This window comes from Scheffersomyces spartinae (assembly GCF_019049425.1).
Source record: "Scheffersomyces spartinae strain ARV_011 chromosome Unknown scaffold_7, whole genome shotgun sequence".
Taxonomy (NCBI): Eukaryota; Fungi; Ascomycota; class Pichiomycetes; order Serinales; family Debaryomycetaceae; genus Lizanozyma; species Lizanozyma spartinae.
The window spans coordinates 193,796-219,600 of NW_025065054.1; the positions used below are offsets into that span (position 1 = coordinate 193,796).

At 37.0% G+C, this 25,805-nt stretch overlaps 11 protein-coding genes and 1 non-coding gene across 12 annotated transcripts; 6 read left to right on the top strand and 6 right to left on the bottom strand.

Moving 5' to 3' along the window:
* Positions 1–1,792: 1,792 nt before the first annotated feature.
* KQ657_004595 (uncharacterized protein) lies at positions 1,793–4,498 on the bottom strand (the record flags this gene model as incomplete). Its single annotated transcript, XM_043195264.1, has 1 exon — positions 1,793–4,498. One exon carries the CDS (start codon positions 4,496–4,498, stop codon positions 1,793–1,795), a length of 2,706 nt encoding a protein of 901 aa, XP_043049930.1.
* A 1,355-nt stretch (positions 4,499–5,853) lies between these two features.
* On the bottom strand, positions 5,854–8,298 carry PMS1 (ATP-binding mismatch repair protein; the record flags this gene model as incomplete). The annotated part of the gene is made up of 1 exon (XM_043195265.1): positions 5,854–8,298. The coding sequence occupies one exon, from the start codon at positions 8,296–8,298 to the stop codon at positions 5,854–5,856; it is 2,445 nt and encodes an 814-aa protein (XP_043049931.1).
* Positions 8,299–8,430: 132 nt separating this feature from the next.
* Positions 8,431–9,129, top strand: KQ657_004597 (uncharacterized protein; the record flags this gene model as incomplete). The annotated part of the gene is made up of 3 exons (XM_043195266.1): positions 8,431–8,445; positions 8,531–8,544; positions 8,655–9,129. The coding sequence occupies 3 exons, from the start codon at positions 8,431–8,433 to the stop codon at positions 9,127–9,129; spliced, it is 504 nt and encodes a 167-aa protein (XP_043049932.1).
* Positions 9,130–9,216: 87 nt separating this feature from the next.
* KQ657_004598 (Ca(2+)-binding ATP:ADP antiporter) lies at positions 9,217–10,959 on the bottom strand (the record flags this gene model as incomplete). The annotated part of the gene is made up of 1 exon (XM_043195267.1): positions 9,217–10,959. One exon carries the CDS (start codon positions 10,957–10,959, stop codon positions 9,217–9,219), a length of 1,743 nt encoding a protein of 580 aa, XP_043049933.1.
* A 1,942-nt stretch (positions 10,960–12,901) lies between these two features.
* On the top strand, positions 12,902–14,485 carry CCT2 (chaperonin-containing T-complex subunit; the record flags this gene model as incomplete). Its single annotated transcript, XM_043195268.1, has 1 exon — positions 12,902–14,485. One exon carries the CDS (start codon positions 12,902–12,904, stop codon positions 14,483–14,485), a length of 1,584 nt encoding a protein of 527 aa, XP_043049934.1.
* Positions 14,486–15,954: 1,469 nt separating this feature from the next.
* On the top strand, positions 15,955–16,599 carry KQ657_004600 (uncharacterized protein; the record flags this gene model as incomplete). The annotated part of the gene is made up of 1 exon (XM_043195269.1): positions 15,955–16,599. One exon carries the CDS (start codon positions 15,955–15,957, stop codon positions 16,597–16,599), a length of 645 nt encoding a protein of 214 aa, XP_043049935.1.
* Positions 16,600–16,772: 173 nt separating this feature from the next.
* On the bottom strand, positions 16,773–17,993 carry KIS1 (Kis1p; the record flags this gene model as incomplete). Its single annotated transcript, XM_043195270.1, has 1 exon — positions 16,773–17,993. The coding sequence occupies one exon, from the start codon at positions 17,991–17,993 to the stop codon at positions 16,773–16,775; it is 1,221 nt and encodes a 406-aa protein (XP_043049936.1).
* A 1,039-nt stretch (positions 17,994–19,032) lies between these two features.
* STE2 (alpha-factor pheromone receptor) lies at positions 19,033–20,286 on the top strand (the record flags this gene model as incomplete). Its single annotated transcript, XM_043195271.1, has 1 exon — positions 19,033–20,286. The coding sequence occupies one exon, from the start codon at positions 19,033–19,035 to the stop codon at positions 20,284–20,286; it is 1,254 nt and encodes a 417-aa protein (XP_043049937.1).
* Positions 20,287–20,374: 88 nt separating this feature from the next.
* On the bottom strand, positions 20,375–21,025 carry KQ657_004603 (uncharacterized protein; the record flags this gene model as incomplete). Its single annotated transcript, XM_043195272.1, has 1 exon — positions 20,375–21,025. One exon carries the CDS (start codon positions 21,023–21,025, stop codon positions 20,375–20,377), a length of 651 nt encoding a protein of 216 aa, XP_043049938.1.
* A 518-nt stretch (positions 21,026–21,543) lies between these two features.
* Positions 21,544–21,615, top strand: KQ657_004604. The gene has a single exon. It is a non-coding gene; the product is annotated as a tRNA-His (tRNA).
* Positions 21,616–21,684: 69 nt separating this feature from the next.
* Positions 21,685–22,967, top strand: KQ657_004605 (uncharacterized protein; the record flags this gene model as incomplete). Its single annotated transcript, XM_043195273.1, has 2 exons — positions 21,685–21,720; positions 21,777–22,967. The coding sequence occupies 2 exons, from the start codon at positions 21,685–21,687 to the stop codon at positions 22,965–22,967; spliced, it is 1,227 nt and encodes a 408-aa protein (XP_043049939.1).
* A 962-nt stretch (positions 22,968–23,929) lies between these two features.
* On the bottom strand, positions 23,930–25,274 carry KQ657_004606 (uncharacterized protein; the record flags this gene model as incomplete). The annotated part of the gene is made up of 2 exons (XM_043195274.1): positions 23,930–25,122; positions 25,271–25,274. The coding sequence occupies 2 exons, from the start codon at positions 25,272–25,274 to the stop codon at positions 23,930–23,932; spliced, it is 1,197 nt and encodes a 398-aa protein (XP_043049940.1).
* Positions 25,275–25,805: the final 531 nt, after the last annotated feature.

Here is a 25,805-nt window from a genome sequence, read left to right on the forward strand (position 1 = left end):
CATCAACTAAGCTATAATTTTGAAGGCAAAAATGATATACGTTGGACAGTTGCATAAGACCAAGACCCCTAAAATTTGACATATTCTTAAAATTCCAAATGGCTTTCCTTTCAATTTCTCTGTTTAGAGTTGGTTAAGTTAAAGAGCCTTATCAATGAATTCAACTTTTTGAAACTTGTTTATAACAAAACGCAGCACGTGTCCGCTATCATAACAAGAGAAGCTACCTTTAGAACGTAACTGAATCCTTAAACAGCAGAAGCCTTGTGGCTTCACAAAAGCATATGCATCCTTGAAATCGGGTTTGCTTTTATGATCCTCAAAAAGGAAGCTCAAAATTGATCATTATAATGAATGCAACATAGTACTCCAACTGACATCTTTAGGAGATTTCAAACTAAACATAGTACTGTTATTGGAGCCATAGTGGGTTGGGTGTTCGACTCTAAATTGCATGTAAATTTCAAGTTGCACTGAAATAGGGGCCAATGGGTTTAATTTGCTTTTAAAGCCAAGTTTATAATAGTATGTTCAAGACAAACTGCCGTAGTTGCAAGCATTGGCAGAAATGGAATATTTTGCAACCAGGTAAACCTTGAATACAACGACTGTCTGCTTCTTGGCCATTTATGAATCACCTCGGGTATTCTAGAGCTACGGAAATTTACGTTAACGTACTGTAGCTCCAACAGTTTAGAATCAACGTACAATTATATGTTCGTAAGGCTATAAAGTATTTCACTATCACTGTAAAAAAACTCTCCTTGATTGATCAATGAAAATTCCATGGGAACTTACAAATTATCATCTGAGCTCAAATTAGCTCAAAGAATCAAAATATTTATAAAATGAACCTCATGTGAAGAGATAAGCATTTATTCCCTTTAGTTCAAAGTCTGCCTTCTGTAAATGGTGCAATGAATATCAACGTAAAACCAAGCACTAAAGTTCATGGCTATGGCTTATGTATTTAGCGGGAACTTTTTTTGAAGAATTCTTTGATCCAAGCTTTTTCTTTCTTTTCAGTTTCCATTAAGAGAGCCATTATAAGACATTATCGATTGAAATTTAACAGTGCCAAAAGTGCCAAAGTGAAACGGAAACATTTTTGAGAGAGTTGGGAAGAAAAAAGAAGCTGTCGAAGTGCTGAATTTCTCGAACTTACACCAAACTTGAATGAATCAAGGCATCTCGGAACTCATTGGATCGTAGTATTTTTTTGCTATTCATTCCATTTGTTGATATTGTAACAATGGGGAGACTAAAATTTCTGGATCAATTTTTTACTTTGATTGATTTTTCATGTCGATTGCATAGCTTTAATGATGATTCCAAGAAGAAAGGGAGTGTAGGCAGATTGTCAATAGAGTTAATTTAGTTCGTTGGCATTTATACCTGGTGGTGCTATCATGTGCTAATGTTGTTTTTCATTGGAGGATTCACGTCTTCGATACAAGTTATCATAGTTTATCCCGTTAAATGATTGTTTCACGTGTACATGAAGAGTCTTAGACATTTTGCATGCTGATTTATTAGCACAATTTTGAACTTCCTTGTCCAAGTACATTCATACGCCAATGATTCTAACGTGATAAATCCCTAAATCAAGATCTAATAACTCATAGTGGTTTATCAAAAACATAAGGCAAACACTATTATTACTCTGTCTAATATAACTTTTCTACCAATTTAGCCTTCCTGGCGAAGTTGGAAGTGCTAATATGCAGCAGTTCAGCTTGCTTCATAACAATGCCAGCTTACTCCTCCAGAACTATTACTGCTAACTCCCAGTTTAATGAAGTACCTTAGCCACTACATCACGACTTGTTTGAAACTCCTTCGCACGGTCTTTCAATTCTTGAAGTGAAAGACAATATTGAGTGTCGTATGGGCTGTACATACTCTCTATCAAAGGTCTAGGATCAACATCATCCCAATACAACCCTTCGGTATAAATGAAGCTAGTGTCACGGTTGATAATGAACACCGAATGATCACCTTGTAACCACTCTATGGGAAATTGTGGATTCGAAATTTTTCCATTAGGTACGTACGGAAGATTTTTCTCAGTAATGGGGATATCATGCCCTAAATCATTCAACATAATTTCGCTGCTTGAAAGTTTGGGAATTGTAAAACCAACAATGTCACCATATTTAGTATCAGGGGATTCAGATTGCCTTGCAACTGTTCTTAAGTAAGGAACTTGAGGAATAGTTTGATCACGCAATTGTATCCGATACATTACCAATCGAGAACTCATTAATTGATCTATTCGCATCAACTTACGGAAAAGAGACATCACGTAATTTTCACTCTCATCCAGAACTATATGGCCCGGGTAAAACTTGAGGTTCATTCTCTCCAAGCATACTTTCAATAAATCTTTGCTCAGATAATCCAACACACAAAAAATATTCATAAAGTCCAATAAATGAATACTAGATATCGGAGTCAAACAATTAGAAAGAACTCTACCAACAACAAAATGGAATAAAAAAGCAATCATCTTCAAAATACTATCACCAAAACTCCTATTAAAAATCGCCAGTGATAAGTAAAGCCAGTCGGTTGCAATGTCAAACATAAGGGTTGGTGATGTAAAATAAATGTTTGGAGATGTGTCTTCGATGCCATACTTATGCTTATAATTCTCGTTAATATTGTGAATTGCGGGGTATCTTTCACTTAGTAAACTATTCAAAAATGAACGAAGTCGAGTACAATCATGATTTAGAATCCCTCTATCCAAAGCAGATAATGGATATCCGTTTTGGGCCAATTTATCTATACTGTTGATGAAAATTTCTAAATCTCTTAATATGGGGTGCAAAATATCAATGGAATAGTCAGGGATTAGGCAAGTACCTGCCATACCCATCAACATCGAAATCAACCTAAGTGTACTGCCTGAAACCATTTCAATTGAATGAGCAATTTCCAATTGTTTATTGATCAACGCCATTGTTCCTGTTTGCATTAATTGAAAAGTTAACATTGAAGATTGACGTTGACCCAAGGATGAATATGTGGCTAAAAAGGATACCTTTAACGGATACTGAAGAGACATCTTCAATATTGATCTTCTGAGATATGTTATCAATGCACCATATATCATGAAACCTTTACCTTTCAATACTTTTAGATCTTCCTCATTGTAACATAATTGTTTTGATTCAGACGCTTTTGCATATTGGAACTTTTCTGCCATACCCATTACTAGTGTTGACGTTGCTCTGTCAATTGCATAAATGTAGTACAATTTTATAGATCTTGCTTTGAGTAAGAAATCAAAAGTAAAAGCTTTTACAAAATCAGGTTTCCAAACTGGCACATTAGGAATTTGATGCATTGGTAGATCTAATTTGGATTCTAGTGGACTCAGTTTTATTCTTTGAAATGTGGAATGGACAACCTTACTCAGTGCTAGCATTCGGCTGCTTTTTTGTCTATGATGCTCATGTGTCGTAGAGGTCATCTTTCGGCTTTCCTCTGAGGAAAAACAATGCTCTGACGGCTCTGATGAAGTTGCAAGGGTAGATGATGCTTGTGTAGACTTATGAATTGGAGATAGCGTGGTAATAGATGTTGGACTTGCATAAGTTGGTGACTCATTTGAAGAGACAGTATTAAAGATGGAAAAGCTTTCAGAATTCGACAAATCTATGTGGCTTGTATTGTTTTTTGTTGCTTCTGGAAAAGTGAAATCACAATAATCGGGGTTAAAGTCATGAAACAACTCACGGTACACCTGGAAACGATACTGATCGTGTTGTGGATTGGAACCATTTAAATAAGCAGGAATGGTCAGATTTGAGTCTGCTTGTGAATTTGGTATATCATATGGTGGTTGCGGTCGATACGAATAGTCTGCATATGCACTTGCTTGTGAATTTTGAAGTTGGCCAGTCAGAGAACTACCCATGGTAGGCGTTAAGAATACACCCTCGTTATTTGAATCAGTGGGCATATTGCAATTGTTGTTTCTCGGTATAGATCCAGATTCAGACGAACTAGCCGAATTTGATTTTCCATTACTGATGGTGCTATTAGGATAATTGACGGAACCAGCCGTATTGTTGGTATGGCAATCGCCTTTGAAATAACTATAGGGGCTATTATCGTTTGAAGATGTACAATAGCCCACTCCGGAAGAGTTAGCAACATCAATGTTACTGTTGACCCCTACTGACGGTCCAGAACTATCAGCCCCTCTATAAACAAAATATTTGGAGTCACCATCGCCATAGTGTTGCGAAGGGGGTATAAAGTAAGGCACCAGAGGCATAAAATCTCCTTGTTCTCGTTCCATAGATTTCTTTCGACGAATGTACTCTAATTTCTCCTTTGGGTAATCAAGATACCCACATCGACTGTTCTTTTTGATGCAATTACTGCAACTTGGTAGGTCTTCAGGACACTTTATACGTCGGACCTTACAATTTGGACAGCCATCTCGGGAGTTCTTATGGGATCTTCTGTGTTTTCGTTCGTACATGATGGAAAATGAACGTGAGAATCCTCGATAGCGTTGTGAAAGTCGGACGCCGCTCTTGGCGTGCTGAACTGATGTTTAATCGTCAAAATGTAAGTAGAAAATGTTTTTTTTCTCATTCGGTCCACCCGATATCTTGCACCACTCGATGTAAGTTGTCTACAGAATCATCAGGACAGGGGACTTTGTGTCACATTTTTTAGATGAGAACTTCATTTGGATCCCCACGGCATTAGAAGAAAATTTAATGAGCCTGTTACTAACTGAACTCCCAAATGTGGTACTTGCCATAAACTTGGCATTTATTAAATAGACATTTTATTTTTAGTAACAATAAGGAATGGCTGAGAAGCATGGCAACGTACCTTCTAATGCTCATGTCGTTTGGGATGTATAAATGCTTGCCTGCTATGCACGCCTTTATAAATTGTGTGGGGTGGCTTTTAGATCGATGAATTGTAGTAGCTCGTTGTTCTGCACATAAACAAACGAAGGCCGAAGTTGAATAGAGTTTAACAAAATTCTACATTATTACGGAGGTATATAAAAAAAAAAATCTACAGATTCGAAAACTAATCTTTCCTATATTGTCATAGCCATCGCTATCAATATACCTCTTCGTTATTTATAGTCAATAGTGGTTCATATTACTAAATCCAGTTCAAATTTAGTCCTTACGTGAAGTGGACTATCTCGTATATTTTGTACCTCGACCTTGCAACATCCCTGTGATTATACCTTACCTTTGGTCCATACACGTTCTATGCACCTACGCAGAAGTACATGTTCACGGGTGCTACCGAAGCAATTCGAAAGCTAACTACAAGCGTATAGAAAATCACCCCTCGCTAAAAGGTCATACGGGTCTTCCAAGCAAAATTCGGTAGTGTCTTCTTAAGTATGAACATGCCGGCGGGGAATGGTTAACTACCAACCTTATCAACAAAAAGGCGCTTTTAGCGCAATATGCATCAAGTTAATCTTAGCGAGGCTTAAAGTTAAACAATAAGTGAAGTTGAAATCTTGGGACCTTAGAATTATTCCAAAATTAGTGGATGGAAATAGAACCAAAGATTCCGAAAATAACTTTTGAAGTGTTCTCGTATATTCAAAGCGAGATTCTTTCTGATCGATTGAGTTTTAAAATAGATTACATGCTTCTATCAACCTTCATATCATCTTTGAATTCGAAGTGCAGAAGAAAAACGCACCCCATCTTTCGGACTTAAGGATAAGTCTAATTTATTTCTTTGGATTCTCTCATTCGGTTGAAATGAATTCATCGTTCTTTTTGAGAATGTATGAAACAACATTAAAGGAAAATATTCATCGTGAACTGCTATACTGTATTAAACTAGCTAAAGTTCATAATCCTGCATTGACCCCTTATAAAGTTCAACTTCTAATAAGTGCCTCATTGTGGGCCTTCCATGCGGACAATTCCAAGGCTTGTCTAATGTGCTTAGATTTGACACCACTTTCTCCATTGTAGGTCCCGTCAAATGCTGACCAATCATAATACTACTTCGACAGGCTCTCATAGCGAGCATGGATTCTACCTTACTGCATTTTATATGGCTACCTTTTCTGGAATGTGCCTGTTTAATCAAGTGAATAAGCTCAAATAAATCATCCTCACTAAACAAAGTATTCTTAGATACCGGAAGGGAGACTAAGTGTATACGCTTCCCAGGAGTATTATCAGGATTGTATTTAAGCACGAATCCATTTTTTGTAAATATTTCCATATGATCAACAACTGTCATTTCGTCAATGACATTCAAATCTAATGCTTTGGGTGCCACCAATCGTTGACTTTGGAAGACCGTCTCCCTCATTAGTTTCTCATAATTGAATTTCTCGTCAGAAGCATGTTGATCCACAATAAACAAATTCTTATCCTTACTAACCAATATAAACCCTAAATTGAATTGGCCAATAATATTCATTCTTGAAAAATCCTCTTTAGACACTGTATAGGACATTCTTTCTTCTTGCTCCTCTTGTAATTCAATGTTCTGAATTCGAATTTTATTTCTAGGTACGCCAGAATCATTGACTTGCCATCTTGTTGACTTGAGGACTGCGTCCTTGATTTTATCCATTGAGACATCAATATTGGAACTATAACAGTGAGTGTCGCTCTCTAAAATATGTCTTTTCTGTCTTTTATCATATTCTCTTGAGCTTCGAGGGGGACTTTCATTAGGTCTTTTTATAATATTGGGATGACTTTGTAACTTTGATTCAAGAGTTGATTGGTTAGAGCTTCTTGATCTCAAGCTTCTAGTCCTTGAAATCGTTGAAGTTGAAAGTGACGGCAACAGAGATGTCTTATCTGATTCGACATGAAAATCATTATCTATTTGATTTCGTTTAAGAGTAGTTGGTTCCAGAGTTTCAGATGGAGTATTATCTAACTCCACTCTATCCTGAGCAAATTCTGGCGATGAATGTCTTGAACTATCCTCCATAGGTTCCTCAGTTAAAGTGGCCAGGATCACCGCTGCGTCGTCGTCTTTATTCTCACTGGGGCAAAATTTTGAATCACTGGATGATATGTGAGCATCATGGTTACTAGACTCCAGAGTGCCTTCTTCTACACATGGTGTGCTAGCAATGGTGACATTAACCTTTGAATTTTGCAAACAAGTGATATTGCTATTACTGTTCTGCGTAAACTCTTGGGACGATTTAGAAGCATTCTTTGGTATTAAAATACTCAGTGAATTGTAGAAATTTGACAATTCTTCCCTTAAAACATCGTTAATTAAGTCTTCATGCCTTATAAACACAGTTCTTTTATCAGGAGTGACGTTAATGTCTAACATTTGAGGGTCAATGACAATATTCAATACGACTACTGGGAATTGTGTATGGTTGAACAGTTTGTAAACTTCGTTTACTGTTTTTAGTATCCTTTTGTTGGTTACTGGACGTCGGTTGATGTAAACAAATTGTCTATCACTGGATGATCTCCCCATGCCAAATGATTTATCTGATATGTATCCTTCGAATTTGAGATTTAAAGTTGTCATTACTGGAAAGACACCGGAACTTAATCTGAAATTAACTTCCAAATCTTTCAAGTCGATATCAAGTGGCACAAGCCCATAAGATCCGTTGCTTCCAAAAACAGCAAGTAAACTATCTAGTGTTGTTGATCTTTTTAGTCCTTGTGTCCCCATAACCAAATTCTTCTTCCCTGTGGCTAAGTTATGATTATAGATGCTGAATCTAATTTGAGGGTATATCAATAGATAACTTATAATTAATGTGATCGCCTTATTATACTCTTTTTTTATTGTCTTTTCTAAGCTCTTGAAACGAACGGGCAAGTTATGGAAAATATCCGTTATTTTAACATGGGTACCCGTTTTCCCACCAATAACAGTTTTCGTTTCCTTCAATTCACCCATTGATGTAAATTTCAATTGACTGGCCTTGGAATTATCATCCTTGGTACACGTAGTAAGTGTTAGGTTTGCAATAGAGTTCAACGATGCCAACGCCTCTCCCCTGAACCCCAAAGTAGCCACTGTTTCAAGATGCTCCAAAGATTCTAACTTTGACGTATGATGCCTCAAACATATTTTATCATAGTCCTCTTTTTTTATGCCCACTCCGTTATCAATGACTTCTATACTTTCCAAACCGTTGTTCTTGAATATGATTTCTAACTTTGTGCTTTCAGCATCTATGGAGTTTTCCACCAACTCTTTCAAAATCGATACAAGATCAGTTATAACCTGTCCTGAAGTTATTCGAGCGACATCGCTTGGCTTTATATTCAAAATTACCATAGTAACAACTAGTGCACTTGAGTAGATGGTTTATTTATGTTTACCATTGACGATTTAAAGTCAAATCGCGTCTGCTTGTTTTTCGTAATTTTACCCCATATTTCAAACCTTGATACTTGGCTTTAGCTCAACATGAAAGAGCTAACAGTAGAAAATTTAATAAGGGCAGTACTGGAGTTTATACATATATGGATATCTCAAATACTATATTATCGCAATATCTATCGAACAGAGCTGTTTTCCAAAGTAATATCTTTTGATATCTTGGCATATCGTTCCCGGCATCCTAAACTCAATGAATACCTTACTGGGTTAATTCAGAGCTTTTTCAAGATTCAACTACAAAACCCCACCAGTGGTCAAGTTGGTTCGCTATATATTGCGTTGTATTCCACCAAGAGCAATCGGATTCGTGAAAAGTATATTCTTAAATTCAATGATTTGATCAGTTTGGGCTTAACACACTTGCCACCTTCCTTATGTACTGAAACAGAAGATGAAGTAACTATTGACGAAACCCCCATTAACGTTGAGGAAATCAATTGGGACGATATATTTGCTCAATTGAAAACACTATTGTTCAAGCACATAGAGGAGCTCAAACGAATATGTCTGTCACAAGTTGAATTGCCAGACCTCTTTTTCAAAGTTCTCATTGATGCTAATGAAACTCAATCTCTACAGGGGATAGATAATGATTGGGTACAAATTTCAGTAAGCAGTAAGTTGGAAGACGCGACTGATCAATTTCAATCTAAAGTGGTGCTTATTGGTGATGCAAGCATGGGAATCTTGAATTTTGACGTTCATAATGAATACTCCGTTGAATAAATATATACTTTGAATATGTAAATAAAATTTGTTGCTATGACTTTATGTACAAGCTAATCGACTGTAACCAAAGCCAAAATAAAAGGTTTACCCTCGAACCTGACTATCCAAGCCAAACATATACTTCAAGTTTTCGTACATGAAATAAGAAATAGACACTGCTGGTGCCACTTTTGCAAGATTAGGGGTTAACCCTTTGAATAACCCACCATAACCCTCTCTAGCGATAGTTTTTCTTAGGACATCATTGAATCCATCGTAGGTATATGGATGAGCATAAGTACCTTGAGCTTGCAATCTAGTTCTCAACAAATTTATAGGATACACCATTGTTGCACCAAAAGTACCTGATAACGCACCTAAAGTAAGCACCATGTAATTGGGCAATTTGATATCCTCTTCTGGGACACCATATTTTAAGCTTTCTCTTTTCACTAGCCAATTTTTAATGGATGTGAAGGTTCCCAAATCTAATGCAGCGTATGGAAAAATACCAGAGACTCCAACAAATAAACCGCGGTAAAACATTCGAAGACCACCATCTTTGTACATTGATTTTGCTGTATGAATAAGCAATCTATTTCCTTTCAAATCGGAATCAAGATTGGAACATTGCAATCTAAATTTTAAAGTATCAATTGGATAAACTGTAAATTGTGCGCAAACACCTCCAAACCCACCAGCCAAGTAATTAGAGGCTTTCGATAACTTTGCAGTATCATCAACACCCTCTATTCTGGCAAAAAACCGTTTAGCAGCTTCAAAAGAACCAAATTTCATAGCAGATTCAGGGAACACTTTAACGACATTCAACCCATTCCCAACATAAAATGCCTTAAGGCCACCTTGTTTCCAAATTGTTCTTGCTGCCTGTATAATGGGGGATCTAACCTTTTTTGGTGGCTCTAAAGCTTCCGTGGCCTCATAAGACATTGATAGCAAGTGCAAAGCTTTTCTCGCTTGTTGCATCTTAGTTCTAACGGTCCCCTTTGCAATCTGATTAGCAATTTCTCTTCTTGAGTGTAACACAGTGGATGTCAAATCGGTCCTAGCAATTAAAAATACCTTGATTCTATCGAAAGGTGCAGTGCATGTTCTTGAAACCACTCCAGATAAACCTCCAGCAAGGAAAAAGCCAAACCCATTAATGAAATGATTGATTAAGGTAACGTCACCATCGGAAGAAATATCTAGTTCTTCAACAATATAGTTAAATGCGGTTCTAATTCTCGATCCATTCAACCTTGGCATTAGGATAAGAAATTCTCTAAATTCATCATAAGTAACATAGCCATCATGATGACTATCCATTTGATAAAATAATTGGTCAACATCTTGATCTGTTGGATGCAAGTTTAATCTATTGTAGAAATAATTTTTGAAATCATCCCTGGAGAATCTCCCGTCATGATCGGCATCAATGACGTTGAAGCCCTTCTCTATTTGGTTGTCTGTAATAGCCAAATAAGATTTGAATTCTTCAAAAGTTATCTTATGATCTTTATTATGATCAAAGGATTCAAATACAGACTCCACTAATTGTTCATTCCCGCTAATAGGATGATCCAAAGCTTTCAAAGCCTCTTTAAAGTCTTCAAAAGTAACTTCCCCACAACTACTCACATCTAATCTGTTGAACAAGTTCTTGTACTCTTTATTTCTCACTATTTTGGTGGTAACAGGTCCGTTTGTTGACCCGTCTCCATCTCGCACATTTATCTCCGGGGTAGTACTTAACCCCAGTGTGTCTTTTATTTCAATTGCAATTTCATTGTTGGGCGTTGTCTCTGTTGACGTCAGCTTCGAAGGAAATGATGAAAAGAGTCCCATTATCAACTCCTGCAACTAATATATGCAAATAAAGCTGGCAGCTTGTGATGAATACAATAACCAAACTAGTGTGCTTTCTCTTGTGGTCTAAGTTACGTCTTGCAACAAAACGAAAAAAAGTCTCTTTGGTCAAAACACTATTATCGCACAAAAATCATCACCCACAAGAGGTTAGTATACTTTTGTGAGCAAGGCAAGTGCGAAGTCATCGAAAGGCGTTGAAGTATGGGGAAAATAAACGCAGGCATTGAAGAATTTTCCATTGATATACTTCACTGTATATTCAAACGGAATCTCAATGTCTTACCATTCGAGTTGAGCTACATTTGTGATTTTCTTTCTTTTCGGAGAACAGCACATGGTTGTTTAGTGTTGACCGTGTCCAACCTATTGAAATCCTGTAATTTGAAAGCCTAACCTTTGAGTACGTCACTATTTGCGACATACTCTCTTTGTGAAATAAAAATACGACATCATCAACCCCCTTCAAATAAACGGCATAGTTAGATAGTTACCTCTGGTTGAACCAATCCAACATATTCGTTAAGCCTATCTCGTAATTATTGAGTGTACTATCTTCACTTAAACCTTTTCGATGCTTATGGTAATCCATGTGTAGCAAGGTGTCCCATACTGAACTTTTAAGAATAGAGTTGTCATTTTTACCCAAAATGTACTCAGTAGCTGTTCAAGGGATCCACATGATGGAAAATAAAAAAAAATCCCAGTTCAAATCTATAATGTTCTAAATAACATCGAACCTAAAATCCATTAGCTACTTACCAATAGTGGAAAATACATTTGTGGGAGTATGAGTTAAGTAACCTTGACAACCCAGTAATCCCAAAAGTTTTGCACCCATCTGAAATTACAATTCGTCGCATAAATATTAAATTAGAAGAGAACCAGATCTAACTGGTACCTGGGCGTCCATGGTATCAAAGACTTGGTAATTCAATGTATTAGAAAGCTAAAGAGCGCTAATTTGATTTATTAAATTGTTTTTTGTCACAATAAAATAGTTTTGTCAAGATTGTCCTAGTAAAATCTCAGACTCAGATTATTTCAACCCTCATTCTAGTGAATTGAAAGTGTAAATAGACGATATAGTTTTAAGCTCAAACTTAGTATTCAATTACTTATAGCTACATTAAAACGATTTAATGTTGCTCACTTTGGAATTAGAAGATTTTGATATCAAGTACATGGCAAACATAATTGGAAAGCAAAACTTAAAGCAGAGCATTGATCAAGAAAACAATATAACACTTTACATGAGAGCTATATTAACAGACTTACAAACTCTGCATTCTAAAAGTATACTGCGCCGACTATTCTAATGACTTCATAGAGAAAAGAAATTAGTTTTCAAGAAAAGCTTTCACTAAACGTGCTTACTACCGCATTATATTTTTCGAGTCCTTTTAGTAACGATGAGACCCTATTAAATCTGGGAAAGTACTTCAGTTCAAATTCGTACACTTATAATTTAAATAATAACCTTTACAAGCTACTGAAAAGTATAGATATTAGTTAATATTTTCCTTAGATACGGCAACGATCACCTACATGCCTCAAGGCCAACTGCTATGTACTTGATTTACTCAAAGGCCAAGGACGTATTCTGCCCTCATTGTGATGCCACTGACAAAGGGTGTTAAACAGAATAAACCTACAACTTCTGAAATTATCATTGAGATGATACCTATAGCATCTTATTAAATGTATGTGTTCATGATTGATTTATAAAAGAAGTGCTTTCTGTATGTTTCTCTGATTTTAACTATGCCAATGCCAGAAATTTCCATGGCTACACAAAGCCGAAATGTTGTTGTAAATTCTAAGATGAAAAATTATCAAGGACGAAATTGAACAAGGGATCAATCACATCGAAGTTACTAAGCGTGCTTTAACTTTTGTATTAGCAGCCCTATAGTTCAATATGTCGGTTCAGATCTTGAAAGACCAGGCCACCGAGGAAAGGGGTGAAAATGCTCGTATGTCCGCTTTTGTTGGTGCCATCGCAGTTGGTGACTTAGTCAAATCAACATTGGGTCCAAAGGGTATGGACAAGTTATTACAAAGTGCCAGCGACCCAAATAAGGCTCTTGTTACCAATGATGGTGCTACTATTTTGAAGTCTATCCCTTTAGATAACCCCGCTGCTAAAGTTTTGGTAAATATTGCTAAAGTGCAAGATGATGAAGTTGGTGATGGAACTACATCTGTTACAGTTCTAAGTGCTGAATTGTTAAAAGAAGCTGAAAAATTAATCGAACGTAAGATTCATCCACAGACAATCATTGAAGGTTATAGAATTGCTCGTAACGTCGCTGTCGAAGCGTTAACCAAGATCTCAGTTGATAATGCAAGCAACCCTGAAAGCTTTAGAAATGACCTTTTAGATATTGCAAGAACAACTTTGTCTTCAAAGATCTTGTCTCAAGATAGAGAACATTTTGCCAAGTTGGCTGTGGATGCTATACTCAGATTGAAGGGATCAACCAACTTGAATCATATTCAGGTCATCAAAAAGTCAGGTGGGAAATTAGCTGATTCATTTTTAGATGAAGGGTTTATTTTGGAGAAGAGATTTGGTATTAACCAAATTAAAAAGGTTGAAAATGCTAAAATATTGATTGCAAATACCTCTATGGATACAGACAAGGTGAAGATTTTTGGTGCTAAGTTTAAAGTTGATTCTACATCCAAGTTAGCTGAGTTGGAGAAAGCAGAAAAGGCCAAAATGAAGGCAAAGGTAGAGAAGATCAAAAACTTTGGTATAAATGTTTTCATTAACAGACAATTGATCTATGATTACCCTGAACAATTGTTTACAGATTCCAAGATAAACTCTATAGAACATGCTGACTTTGACGGTGTTGAGAGATTAGCATTGGTTACTGGTGGTGAAGTTGTATCTACTTTTGATAACCCTGAAAAGGTCAAATTAGGTTACTGTGAGAAGATCGAGGAAATAATGATTGGTGAAGAAGTTATGACAAAGTTTTCAGGCGTTGCTGCTGGTGAGGCCTGTACCATTGTGTTAAGAGGTGCTACTGAGCAAGTACTCGACGAAGCCGAAAGATCTTTGCATGACGCATTGTCAGTTTTATCACAAACTACCAGAGAAACTAGAACATGTTTGGGTGGAGGATGTTCTGAAATGAATATGTCAAAGGCCGTAGACCAAGCTGCTGCAAACGAGGACGGAAAGAAGTCATTGGCCGTGGAAGCCTTTGCAAAAGCTTTAAGACAATTGCCAATTATATTGGCAGACAATGCAGGGTATGATTCTGCAGAATTAGTTACTAAATTAAGATCTGCAATTTACAACGGTATGACCACCTCTGGTTTAAACTTGAATAAGGGTATTGTGGCCGATATGAGGGAGTTAGGTGTGGTTGAGTCGTACAAATTGAAGCGGGCAGTTGTATCTTCTGCAGCTGAAGCTGCTGAAGTGTTGTTGAGAGTGGATAACATCCTTCGGGCGAAGCCACGGACTGCAGACAGAAACAGGCACTAAATAGATCTAACTTTGTATGGTAACCTAATATATGCAATAATCTTGATAGAATTAAGTTATCGAAGCCCGAAGAAGTATCTGCTTGCTATGCAATGAGAAGCATGAGCCATTAAATTACTTCAGAAATATAAACTACAGAGAGATGATAACACCGTGGTGAGATTTCTCATAATTGCAACGGTTGTGATAAAATTTGATTTGATCCTGACCCTGCAAAATTTAGATTTTAGAACTTATGTGGACCAGTGATTGCTGATTTTGATGTAACTACTACAGTGGTGTTAACCAGGCAGAGTTGCTGGCCTTCATATAGTTGTAATTTGGAAGCCTATTTTAGGGTTCAATTCAGGGGTAAGTTAAAGAAGACATGTGTGCTCACCTCCTCCACACTTTCTGGCCACGCATTTCTGGATGACTGGAGGCTATGACGAGGTCGACGGCAACGAAGGGGACAATTGGTTTCAGGAACACAATCAGACAGACTGACATGAGATGGTGAAATTCAGCCGAACTAGGGTCCTGCACTACTATCACAACATATTTCAGCCTATTTAAAATTACCAGTAATGATTTTATCATCTATGGGTTTTTTTCTTATTCATGAAGTTAGACCACGTTAGTCAACGATTGCAAATACAGAATATTGAGCGAGTTAAAGCTAATAATGAGAAGAATTAATTGCAATCTTCTCTGTAATTTTAGGAAGATCCGATTTGGGACTCGATGTGTTCGTATTACTATTCAAATCGAGTACTATTGATTTCCATAACTAGCAGTTGTTAAAATTCCACGACACAGACACTAAATTTGAAACTTCAAAGACGCCTTCAGACAATAGTGCGATTGCTGTTTACTAAGGAATGCCTACATGGAAATCCTGCGCAATGGCTAGTGTTATTGTAACGAATGCTCGTGGGGACTGTAAAATAGTTCACCGACAACTCAATCAGATATTGTTACAAAACCTTCCGTGTCATGACGTAAACATGTCACTCTGTTGAATTCCAAAAGGTTGCTGTCGGTGACAAACAGCGAAGGAATAACTCCATATGGCCGTGTGAATGGTAAAACCCACGTACTCTATGCCACCTTTAGTCGCTATAACGTACAATAACAATAATTCTTTTAAACTATGGCATAAGTGAATGCATTAGTCTAAATACATGATTTCTGAGCGACGTAGCCTTCAATTGAATAACTGGTGGGTGTAAGAGAAACAGCAAACAGTTCCGTAATGCAGCGTTGTGCAGTGTACTGGTTGCGAAAAAAAGTCAATTTCATTCCCCTCTACCCAGACAGGAATACCGGAGGGTACTAATTTCAGCACTGTAATAAACGAATGTTCATATTCAGGTCGAAAGAGTATAAATAGGAGGTGGAATACCCAGTAACTCTCACCTTCTTTTAATTCATATTCAGATCAACTCAATTGACTAGTATCGATCAAATTTAGTGTGCTACAATAAACAATGGTTTTTGGTTTAGGAAAGAAAGACAACGACTCTTCATCTTCTTCAGATGAAGAAAGATCCGGCAATAGAGGCGGTAATTCTTACGGATCTTCTAATAAGAGAAACGACGACTCTTACGGTTTTTCTAACAGAGGTGATGACTCTTACGGATCATCCAACACTAGAAGTGGTGACTCTTACGGATCTTCGAACACAGACTCTTACGGATCATCCAACACTAGAAGTGGTGACTCTTACGGATCTTCAAACACAGACTCTTATGGTTCATCCAACACTAGAAGTGGTGACTCTTACGGATCTTCAAACACAGACTCTTATGGTTCATCCAACACAAGACGTGATGACACTTACGGCTCTTCATCGTCTGGTTTCGGTTCCTCCAACAGAGATGATACTTATGGATCATCAAACACTAGAAGTGACGATACTTATGGCTCTTCAACCTCTGGTGGTTATGGTTCTTCCAACAGAGACAATGATGACACTTATGGCTCTTCCAACAAGAGAAGTGATGACACTTACGGTTCTTCATCTTCTGGTTACGGTTCCTCAAACAGAGGTGATGATTCTTATGGTTCCTCAAACAGAAATGATGACAACAGAAGAGGTGGCGATTCTTACGGTAGATCCAATGACTACTAAACCTGACTTGGAAGTATTTAGTTTTAAGCTCAAATGAACGCGCGTGAATGATTATGTCATATCTGTAAGATACTCTGCTCGGTCGTATGTACACAACTAGAAATAGTACAATTCATTGGAAATGTATTCATTATCTAATTGTATGCTAGTAAATTCTCTCTCTCTGTCTAAGATTATTGTAGTGGCGCGTATAATATTTGCGTAACGTACTTTCTCTTGTATCTTACCACTGAGGCCACAGCCAATGTGTTATGTTTGATGCTAGTAGTTGCCAAATGATTCAAAACCACATGGTTTGGAATAGGCAATGCCCCAGCATTGTTGTCTCTATCTTGCGAATTGAAATTATTCAACACAACATTCTCTAAATGAGGGGGTAATTGTGGGGGGTGAAGCCATGCTTGTTGTTGTCCGCTATTATTCCGGGATTGTTTATCTATGGCTTGATAATACTGTTCCATAACCTTAGGATCAGTGAAAATAGGTGGTATATCTGAGATGTATTGTGCTGGTTTGGAGTCACCCAAGTCGCCATCTTCATCATGGTACCTTGAGTAACCTCCTCCCATATCGTCATCATCGTTAGTTAAACCCCACATCGAGTCTGTTCTACCCCCAACAGAAAGCCTACGTGCTGTAGCTGGACGACTCTGTTGCTTTTCTTGTTGCGCCATTTGTTCTTGAGCTAATCTTTGTTGCTCCACTTGAGCGAGATGCTGCTGTATATGATCTGGTGTTACTTCAATGTAGTTGACAAAATTACCCATTTGATCAGTAGCACTTGGTAAGTAGTCAGAAAACCGCAATTCGTTATCAACAACAAACCGGAATCTATGGGTTCCAACAGGTAACCCTAATGTGATCATGAAGTTTCCATCTGCTTGTTTGATTAGTCCAATCATCTTTCTCCAACCGGTGAACGAACCAGTTACGTATACCTTCTCACCTCCTTGCACCCACTTTATATCAACAGGTAATGTTAAACTTGGATCCGGCTGTTGTTGTTGTTGTTGTTGTTGTTGTTGTTGTTGTTGTTGCTGCTGAGCCACAGAATCGGCTGGTTGTGGTTCTGTTTCTCTGTTTGTAGTTTGTTGCTGAAGAGCAGAGTTTTGTTGATCAACATGCATCAGCTCAGTTGATGGTGCTGAAGAATTTGCCACGGAACTCTCTGTGTGGCTTCCTTCATCGATCTTCATTCTATCAAATTCCAAGTCGTCAGTTAATATCAATGTTGATTTTCTTCTAACTGGTTGAGGTTCTGAATCGGGAGCTTTTGGCAGTTGGTTTTCCAGATCAAGGGCTTTCATGCCTTCTTGCTGTGCTTTGGAGACATCCACCATTGAAATGTCCTTATTAGCTTCAGGAGCTCCATTCTTTAAATATTCATCAGACATGATACAACGCTAAATGAATAGTAACAATCAGGTAGAAAATGATTGCTTAGGTTTCAAAAATAAAGCGATAGTCAAAGAAACAACTGGAAACAAACTTCAATTGTTTTAATCAGTCAATGGTTCAAACCAATGAAACTAAGTTTTAATGATGCTCTCTTGATGGGACTCACGCCGGGAAGATCAGGGCTCTATTGGAATATGTCAATCTATCCAGTGAAGCTTCTAGTCTAATAAGTATAGTTTATATCTACCTATCAGGCAGTGTATTTGCGATAGTAAATGTGTTTGGTGCTTGGTGGTTGCTTATCTGATAAGGTATGTTGTGTCCAATTGTCAAAAAGGAGAAACACAAATGATGACACTACAGGGTGGGAGGGTGCGACTCACGATTAAAAATTTTCTAACGCAGCGCTACCTTTACTGCGGTAAGACCCTATTTGGTCAATAATCTATTAACTTTATATATATGCTGTTAAAAAATTCATAGTAAATAATCATTAAGAGTCAATACTGTTGCACAGCGCAGGTTACTTGCAAGTGGGAATAGCTAAATTGAAAGCTATTTAGCATCTCAACGAATATATGGGGAAACAAAAATTGCTGAGAAATAGTTATTTCTGTAGCGGCTTGTAGCGGCTTCGTTTTGCCTTATTCGATTGCCTGAGAGACATCTTTCATAATTTGAAATCCAAGAATTATTTTCTTTGGGTTTTGGCCCTTGCAACCAATCAATCTATTATTCTTCGTAATATCCCTAATTAAACACCCCCTGATATACTTTATAAGCCTGTGCTATCGCTTCCATTCAATTGGTTTTCGTTAGGGAGAAATGCGGAATTAATGAGATTTGATTGCAACCGCCCAATCTGGAAGTTAGAGTTTTTTGCAACTTTTTAACACAACCTTCGTCCAAGGGTGAAAGTAAAAATTAAAGATATAAAAAAATGGACAATCTCTCTTCAATATAAGTAGATTTTGACATTAGAGTAAGATAAGATTTTGATTCTTTAAATATTTTGAATCACTAACTAATTTCAAGATGAGCGTTAGAATTGTTAACTTTGATACAAGCCAAATCCCATTAAACTTCTCTATTCCAGGGGATCCTGAAGTATATGAGATCCTCTTTCTGGATCTTAATAGTATCCAACAAAGTATGATGAATAAGGCTATTGCATATAGTATTGGGTTGGCATGTGCGATAGTGTTCTCACTTGTTTTACTTCTTGTTCACAAGAACAAACGTTCTCCGACATTTATATTAAATCAGGCATCAATGATAGTGTTCATTATTAGATGTTCCTTATATTTGGCTTATTTGATGGGACCCTTTATGGATTACAATTTTCAATTGACAGGGCTTTTAAATTCAAAAGACTACCCAAAGCATAAGATCACGATTGCTGCTAATGCTTTGTATACCATTCTCATTACCCTTATCGAGGCGACATTTGTTTACCAAATCTACTCCGTATTCATATCACCAGAAATAAAAAAGCTCGGATTAATATTAACTGCATTAAGTGCAGCTTTGGGTCTTACTGCGGTGGGCTGGTATCTTTATCTGACTATTGCTTCGTCTCTCAGATTTGAAAGTAGCTTGCGTGGTGAAGAGGCTCCAATTTATATCTCCTCCAAACTCTCCAGTGTTCCGATTATCATTTTCACCACTACCGTGAACGTAATGTCCTTGGTTCTTATAGCAAAGTTAGCCATGGCTATTAGAACAAGACGTTATTTGGGTTTGAAACAATTTGATAGTCTCCACATAGTGATGATTATGATGACTCAGACATTCATTGTTCCTTCTGTTCTCACTATAATCAATAGTTCACTCGAAAATACACTCGGAGAAGAAAACTTGCTTTACACTATTAGTATGATTTTAATCGTGTTATCATTACCTTTGACATCTATGTGGGCAAATGCAGCCAATAACAACCCCCAACCATCTTCAGGGACACCTTTCCAATTACGAACAAGATCAAATTCTCTATATTCAGAAACCGTGACACCAAAAAGCAATACACATAGGTTCAGCTTTTTTCCAGAGAAGTTATTAAAGAAGAGATCAGAAAGGGTCGAAGATTCCTCCAATAATCCTCCACTTCCATTAGCTACTGTGTTTCCATCAGTTATAGAGTCTAATGCACTGAATTCTCCCACCATAGATCACTTAGGATCAATATTTTGTTCAGATGACTTTTCTGAAATTGAAGAAGGTATTTTTACCTCTAATCAAGATGGATCAGTGTCTAAAGGTCCTAGCATTTCTATAAAGACTTACTTATAATTCTATGTCTCTTTTATGTTTACCGATATTTACTGTTAATAGTCTTTCTTTCAAAAATGTGCTGAGCAGCACTAGTAAAGTAATGCAGTTATTGTTTCAACTTATTAAATCTGGTAATAGTGAAATATCCTTCAATAAAATTCATGATGATCCACATCAAACTAGCCTTGAAAGGAACTCTATACTTTTTAACTTGAGGTATTGTTACAAAAGCAATTTCAATCAAATGAATTGTATAAGTAGCAAATGCAATAACATTGGCATACTTTTCCATAACAACAAGAAGACTCTTCAAGCTTGTGGGCAACATAGAATATAATTCAACAAGAAAGGTACTCTTTTTCATGACTGTCTTGAACATTTCAGCATCAAAGCTTAGGAAATTCAATACAAAGAACAAAACCCACATCATGATTGCAAATGAAGGATACGATACCTTTGTGATTTGGTAATGAGCATAACCTCTCTTTGAGGCAGAAGCTTTAGCCATTGTAACTAAATTATCCTTGATACTCAGAGTTGAAGAGGTAGTTGGTTCAATGTCATAATAAATGATTCTTTTATATGAGGAACCAGCTTTGTCCTTAAACTCAACAGTAAACTTCTTTTCATCCACTTCAGTCATCTTAACTGAAGTCTTGTCTAATAAAGACTCTGGAAACTTCCCATAGTGCAAAATGTAGTCATTGAGGGCCAATTGATGGTCCTTGTTCATATGAGAGATAATTCTGCTAGACATTATTGAATCAACTTGGTAACACAACCTAAAGATTCGGATAAATCTTCATTTTTTAAATCGAGATCGGCATTAAAATTTTAATCATGCAGGCGAAGTTAGAACCGTACACTATTAAATCAGAACCAAAGTAATATCTCTAGTTTCTTCTGATTGATTTTGTTTCTGTTCTTAAGTCTAGCTTTACCACATTTATACTAGGTCGACGTGCACCCCTTACGAAAATAAAACCAATTTACAAGGTTTATCCGTAAGTATGCCAATAATAAGTATTAACATACTATGATGTGAATTATTAAACACGAGAATCACCTTTTATGGGCTGAAAATTGACCATAAAACTCCGCAGATGATCCTCAGAAAGGCCACACATACTCTAAATGATGACTACAGTTATATTTCTTTTATTTCATTTAAAAAGATTTGCAAATTACTTTATTCAAGAGGATATCTTACAGGCATATATTTGCAAAGTTCCATGCACGAAGTGGCAATCCTCACAGGAGTAATACTCAACAATAGCCGGTCTAGTATAGTGGTTAGTACACTTCGTTGTGGCCGAAGAAACCCAAGTTCGATTCCTGGGACCGGCATTTTTTTGGGCTTGCCCCTTTTGCTTTTTGATCTTCTCGGAGGATTTAGTAAACTTAAAAGTTCCAACCATGGGTGAGCAGTATCTAGAGGCTTTTGACTCACAAGTATGATCCCCGAACCAATTCAATATGGCTTGGATGCATTAACTTCTGCATATCAGAGGGCTTCTAATTTGATGTCTACTTCTCAAGAAGCAATTCTGAATTTCTCATACACTGATACGCTTTCCGAAATCAATCCATGGGGTAAAGATGATCTTGAACTAACGAATACTGACTTGAAAACAAGGAACTTCTGGTGTCATTGGTCTAATTTAAGCACCAGAGATAAAAGGATATGTTCTGGCGTTTGTGCCGTAGGGATTAGTATAGTGGGTGGTATATGGTATCGACATATGAGTCAAGTCCAACCCAAAAGTAAAAGATTCAAGAGAAGAGTTCCCAAATTAGCCAATGGAGCCAGAAGAGATGTGGTTTTAGTCGTGGGTTCTCCTGTTGAACCCTTAACTAGACTCATAGCACTTGATTTTGAGAAAAGAGGATTCATTGTATATATGTCAATTCTTGATGGCAAAGATCAACGATACGTTGAGCTGAACCCTATTACAGATGATATCAACTATTTGAACTTGATGTCGGATGTAAACGGATTTAAGATGCAAATAGAAAAGTTTCAACAATTATTAAACTTACCAGTCATTCCATTTCCTGGCGCTGAGCCTCATACATTAAGACTAGTGAGTATTGTGTTTGCTCCAACAATGTTCTTTCCAATTGGACCCATTGAAAACATTTCTGTCACATCATGGCAAAAAATGAGCGATAGATTAATGGTTTTCTTTAAATTACTATCATCAGGTCTCGTCGGACTAGCTCGGGACCAAAATAGTAAACTTATATTAATTTACAATTCTATCATAAGTTCTACGGACCTGCCTTATCATGGACCCGAAGTTGTCTTCCAAAATAGCTTAAAGAATTTGTTCACAGTTTTAACGAGAGAGGTCTACCTGCAAGGGATTTCTGTTACACAAGTGAGGTTAGGAAATTTGCATAGTTCTTCCACTGAAAACCAAAGAAATAAAGTGGCTAACATGGTTAGTTCAGAATTAAGAGATTGGAGTGATGATATGCGGTCTCTTTATGGGAACCAATTCTCAAGAGTTCTGCTTAAAACAGCCCCAGTAAACCCTAAACAAGGAATTAAGTTGAGAGAATTTTATCACCTACTCTTTGACTTAACATACAGTAATAGGAGAAATCCTACATACGTGTATTGTGGATCCGGTGCAAGAACTTATGATATTATTACTAGTATTGTACCCAATTCTCTTTTGAATAGGTTTCTATAGTGTCTGATTAGCAATCGCACGACCCTTGTACTATATAAGGAGGTGATGGGCATAAGAATTTTTTCTTTATTTTTTGTAGGTTTTCTTTACGTCCATAGTCAAAGATTTGTTTTCGAAGCCTACATTATGAGTGTTACAATGCTTTGGGGAAAGTCTCCTGTTACATATGCGGAAACGCAACGGATTAGTAACTCCGTTATAGTATCTCCATGATGTCGTACTCTAGGACTGCCTGACATATGTCGTATTATGCTTGGTTTAGAAAGCTAATCCAATCTGTGGATTTTATCATCTGATGCTCTGGCTTTCTATATTGAGTGAGGGGATATGACATATTAGGTCTTTAGAATAGGAGGTTGTGTTTTGTTCTTGAGATCCTATAAAAGACCCAATGTACTCTGCTGCATTGGTTGTATGGGCCTTTGCTCTATCATTCAACAAAAGGACACGCAGTCCTAAACGAAAGTTATAACAAATAGTCAGCTTTGTCTGACTAACCCAATGGAGCTCACTCTTGGCTTATGGACGTCATCCCTCTTCACAAATTTTCACAATTTTTTTTTCTCACAAGTCTGGAAGGTAACAAGTGAAATACTTGTTGGGCTTCTTGCATGGTCGAATATGCCAGACTTTCACAACTCTTCTAGTTTTCTTAAATCAACTTCAGTCGAAGTTGTGTGTCATTTAGTATTGAACTTTTATAAAAGACAAGACTGGATTTTTCATGATGAAATAACCAAGCACATAGAGTCAAGCTCAGAGAGACAAGGTACACTGTCTGGAAAGATGACAGGACTTGAATCAACGACGAGAATGCATTTAATTCTGACCCAAATCAATCCAAGTTTGTCTTTTCTCAAAGTTTATTACTCAATGGCTCATCAAGATGCTAAAAGTAACTTTTGTATAATACATAATAATTAAATTAAAAGAGATTATTAAATCCTCTTTATGCGCTAATACTATCTATGATTCCCGATCAATTCCATAGTATATAAAACCAACGTGGTTACCATATTAACCCAATTCCAAAACTGCCAAGGATGAGTTATAATAGTGAATTCATTAGCAGATTTCCAAGGAGTCCAAATTTTCAATTCTTTCCCCAACTCACCACTATATTGCATCATTAAATGAGTGTAAACAGCTATAATTATACACGGACTGTATGCATACACAAACTTAAGCAAGGAAGAAGGTCGTTTTCTAGGAGATACTCTTGCGTAGCTAGTTGGTCTTGTGTTTATTGGTGACAAGCTTCTTACACCAGATGGTATCGGCGTAATGAATAAAACGTCATCTTCATTCTTGGAACGATTGAGCTCATCGAGGAAAATACTTTCTGAATCGTTAGTTGATGATGATGCTTGAGTTCTTTGGTTGCTGGAAGTTAAATGCATAGATGATGATCTTGTACTCCCCCCATCACGATTTAGTATCGTTCTAGACACTTGGCGTGACCGAATATGGGTTGGTGTAGATAACGGTGATGGAGGAGTGGAAGTTGGTGACGAAGTAGTTGAATACAACAAAGATGACTCATGATATAAAGAAGGAATAATTTTGGTGGCAGCGTAAAATACTCCGATCCTGTAGATCAAACTAATTGATGGCAGAACTGTTATATTTTGAGTAGCTTCAATTAAAAATTCTCCAATAGTTTTGAACGAATGAGGTAGATTTGCAGCTAAGAATGTAATTACTTGTTGAATCACAGTGGAAACTTTCGATGGCAACGGAGGAAAGTTAGGGATATCTTGTTTCAAATTGGTAGATGCTTGTTGAAACATGCTGGAGAGTAATTCAACAGCTCTATCTGACAATGCTGGAAATGTCTCATAGACACATCTGACAATATAAGCAAAAAGCAATGATGATTCAGCTATGGATCCCTTACCTGAAACAATTCCATATAACCCAATCCCTCCGGTCATAGTGAGAACCGAACCTAAAAGAGACAGACTGGCCATATCTATTGCAAATGGTGATAGATAAACTCGGTAGAGAAAATATATAGCTCCAGTGGTCACCGTGCCGCTGCCTATCAAAGACACTATCAACCAACTATCTGATCTGTTAATGGTCAACCAGTTAATTGTCTTTCCAACTGCTTGAATTGATAATAAGGTACAAAACCCTTCCAAAATAGTGAAAACTGGGGTTGAGTTAACTATAAGAAATCTCCAGACATCAACCACTTTCAAATTCGGAATATCCACCAGTTGATGAGAATTAAAATAAGATATGAAGAATGTCAAAATACTTGGAATGAATATATGCTGGGTATAGTAACTGAAGGAAACCCATCTCAAATATTTACTTCTTCGACTTACCAATCTAATTGTTGTCAATATAAAATATAATGCAAACACCGTTAATGAGAATGCTAACCCACAACGAGTTCCCCCTAAGTCAAACGCCAAGGGAATGGTTAGAAGAATAAGGATAAGGTATACTGTGGATAAAACCCCTCGTACTATCAGTACCATCAGTTTATATAGATCCTTCATGATGTTCTGTAACTTTCCTAGATCAAAGATTAATGGGGAAATCTATACAAATAAAATATGTGGCCCTTAAATGGGAGTCGCAGTGTAATAGGAAAACTTAACTTATATTAACAACCCCACCAATAACAAAATTTGAATCAATCTTTTAAGGAATCAAATCAACACTCAGCTAATTAAAGATATATTTATCACGTTAACAAAAAACTGGTGGAAAACCGATGAACCTAATTCAGGGGATTCTTGGTATTCACTTGTATATAGTTTTGTCGTAAGAAAAATGTCGTCTGACTTAATCTGATTTTGGTCTACCTCAAAACTGCAAACCTCA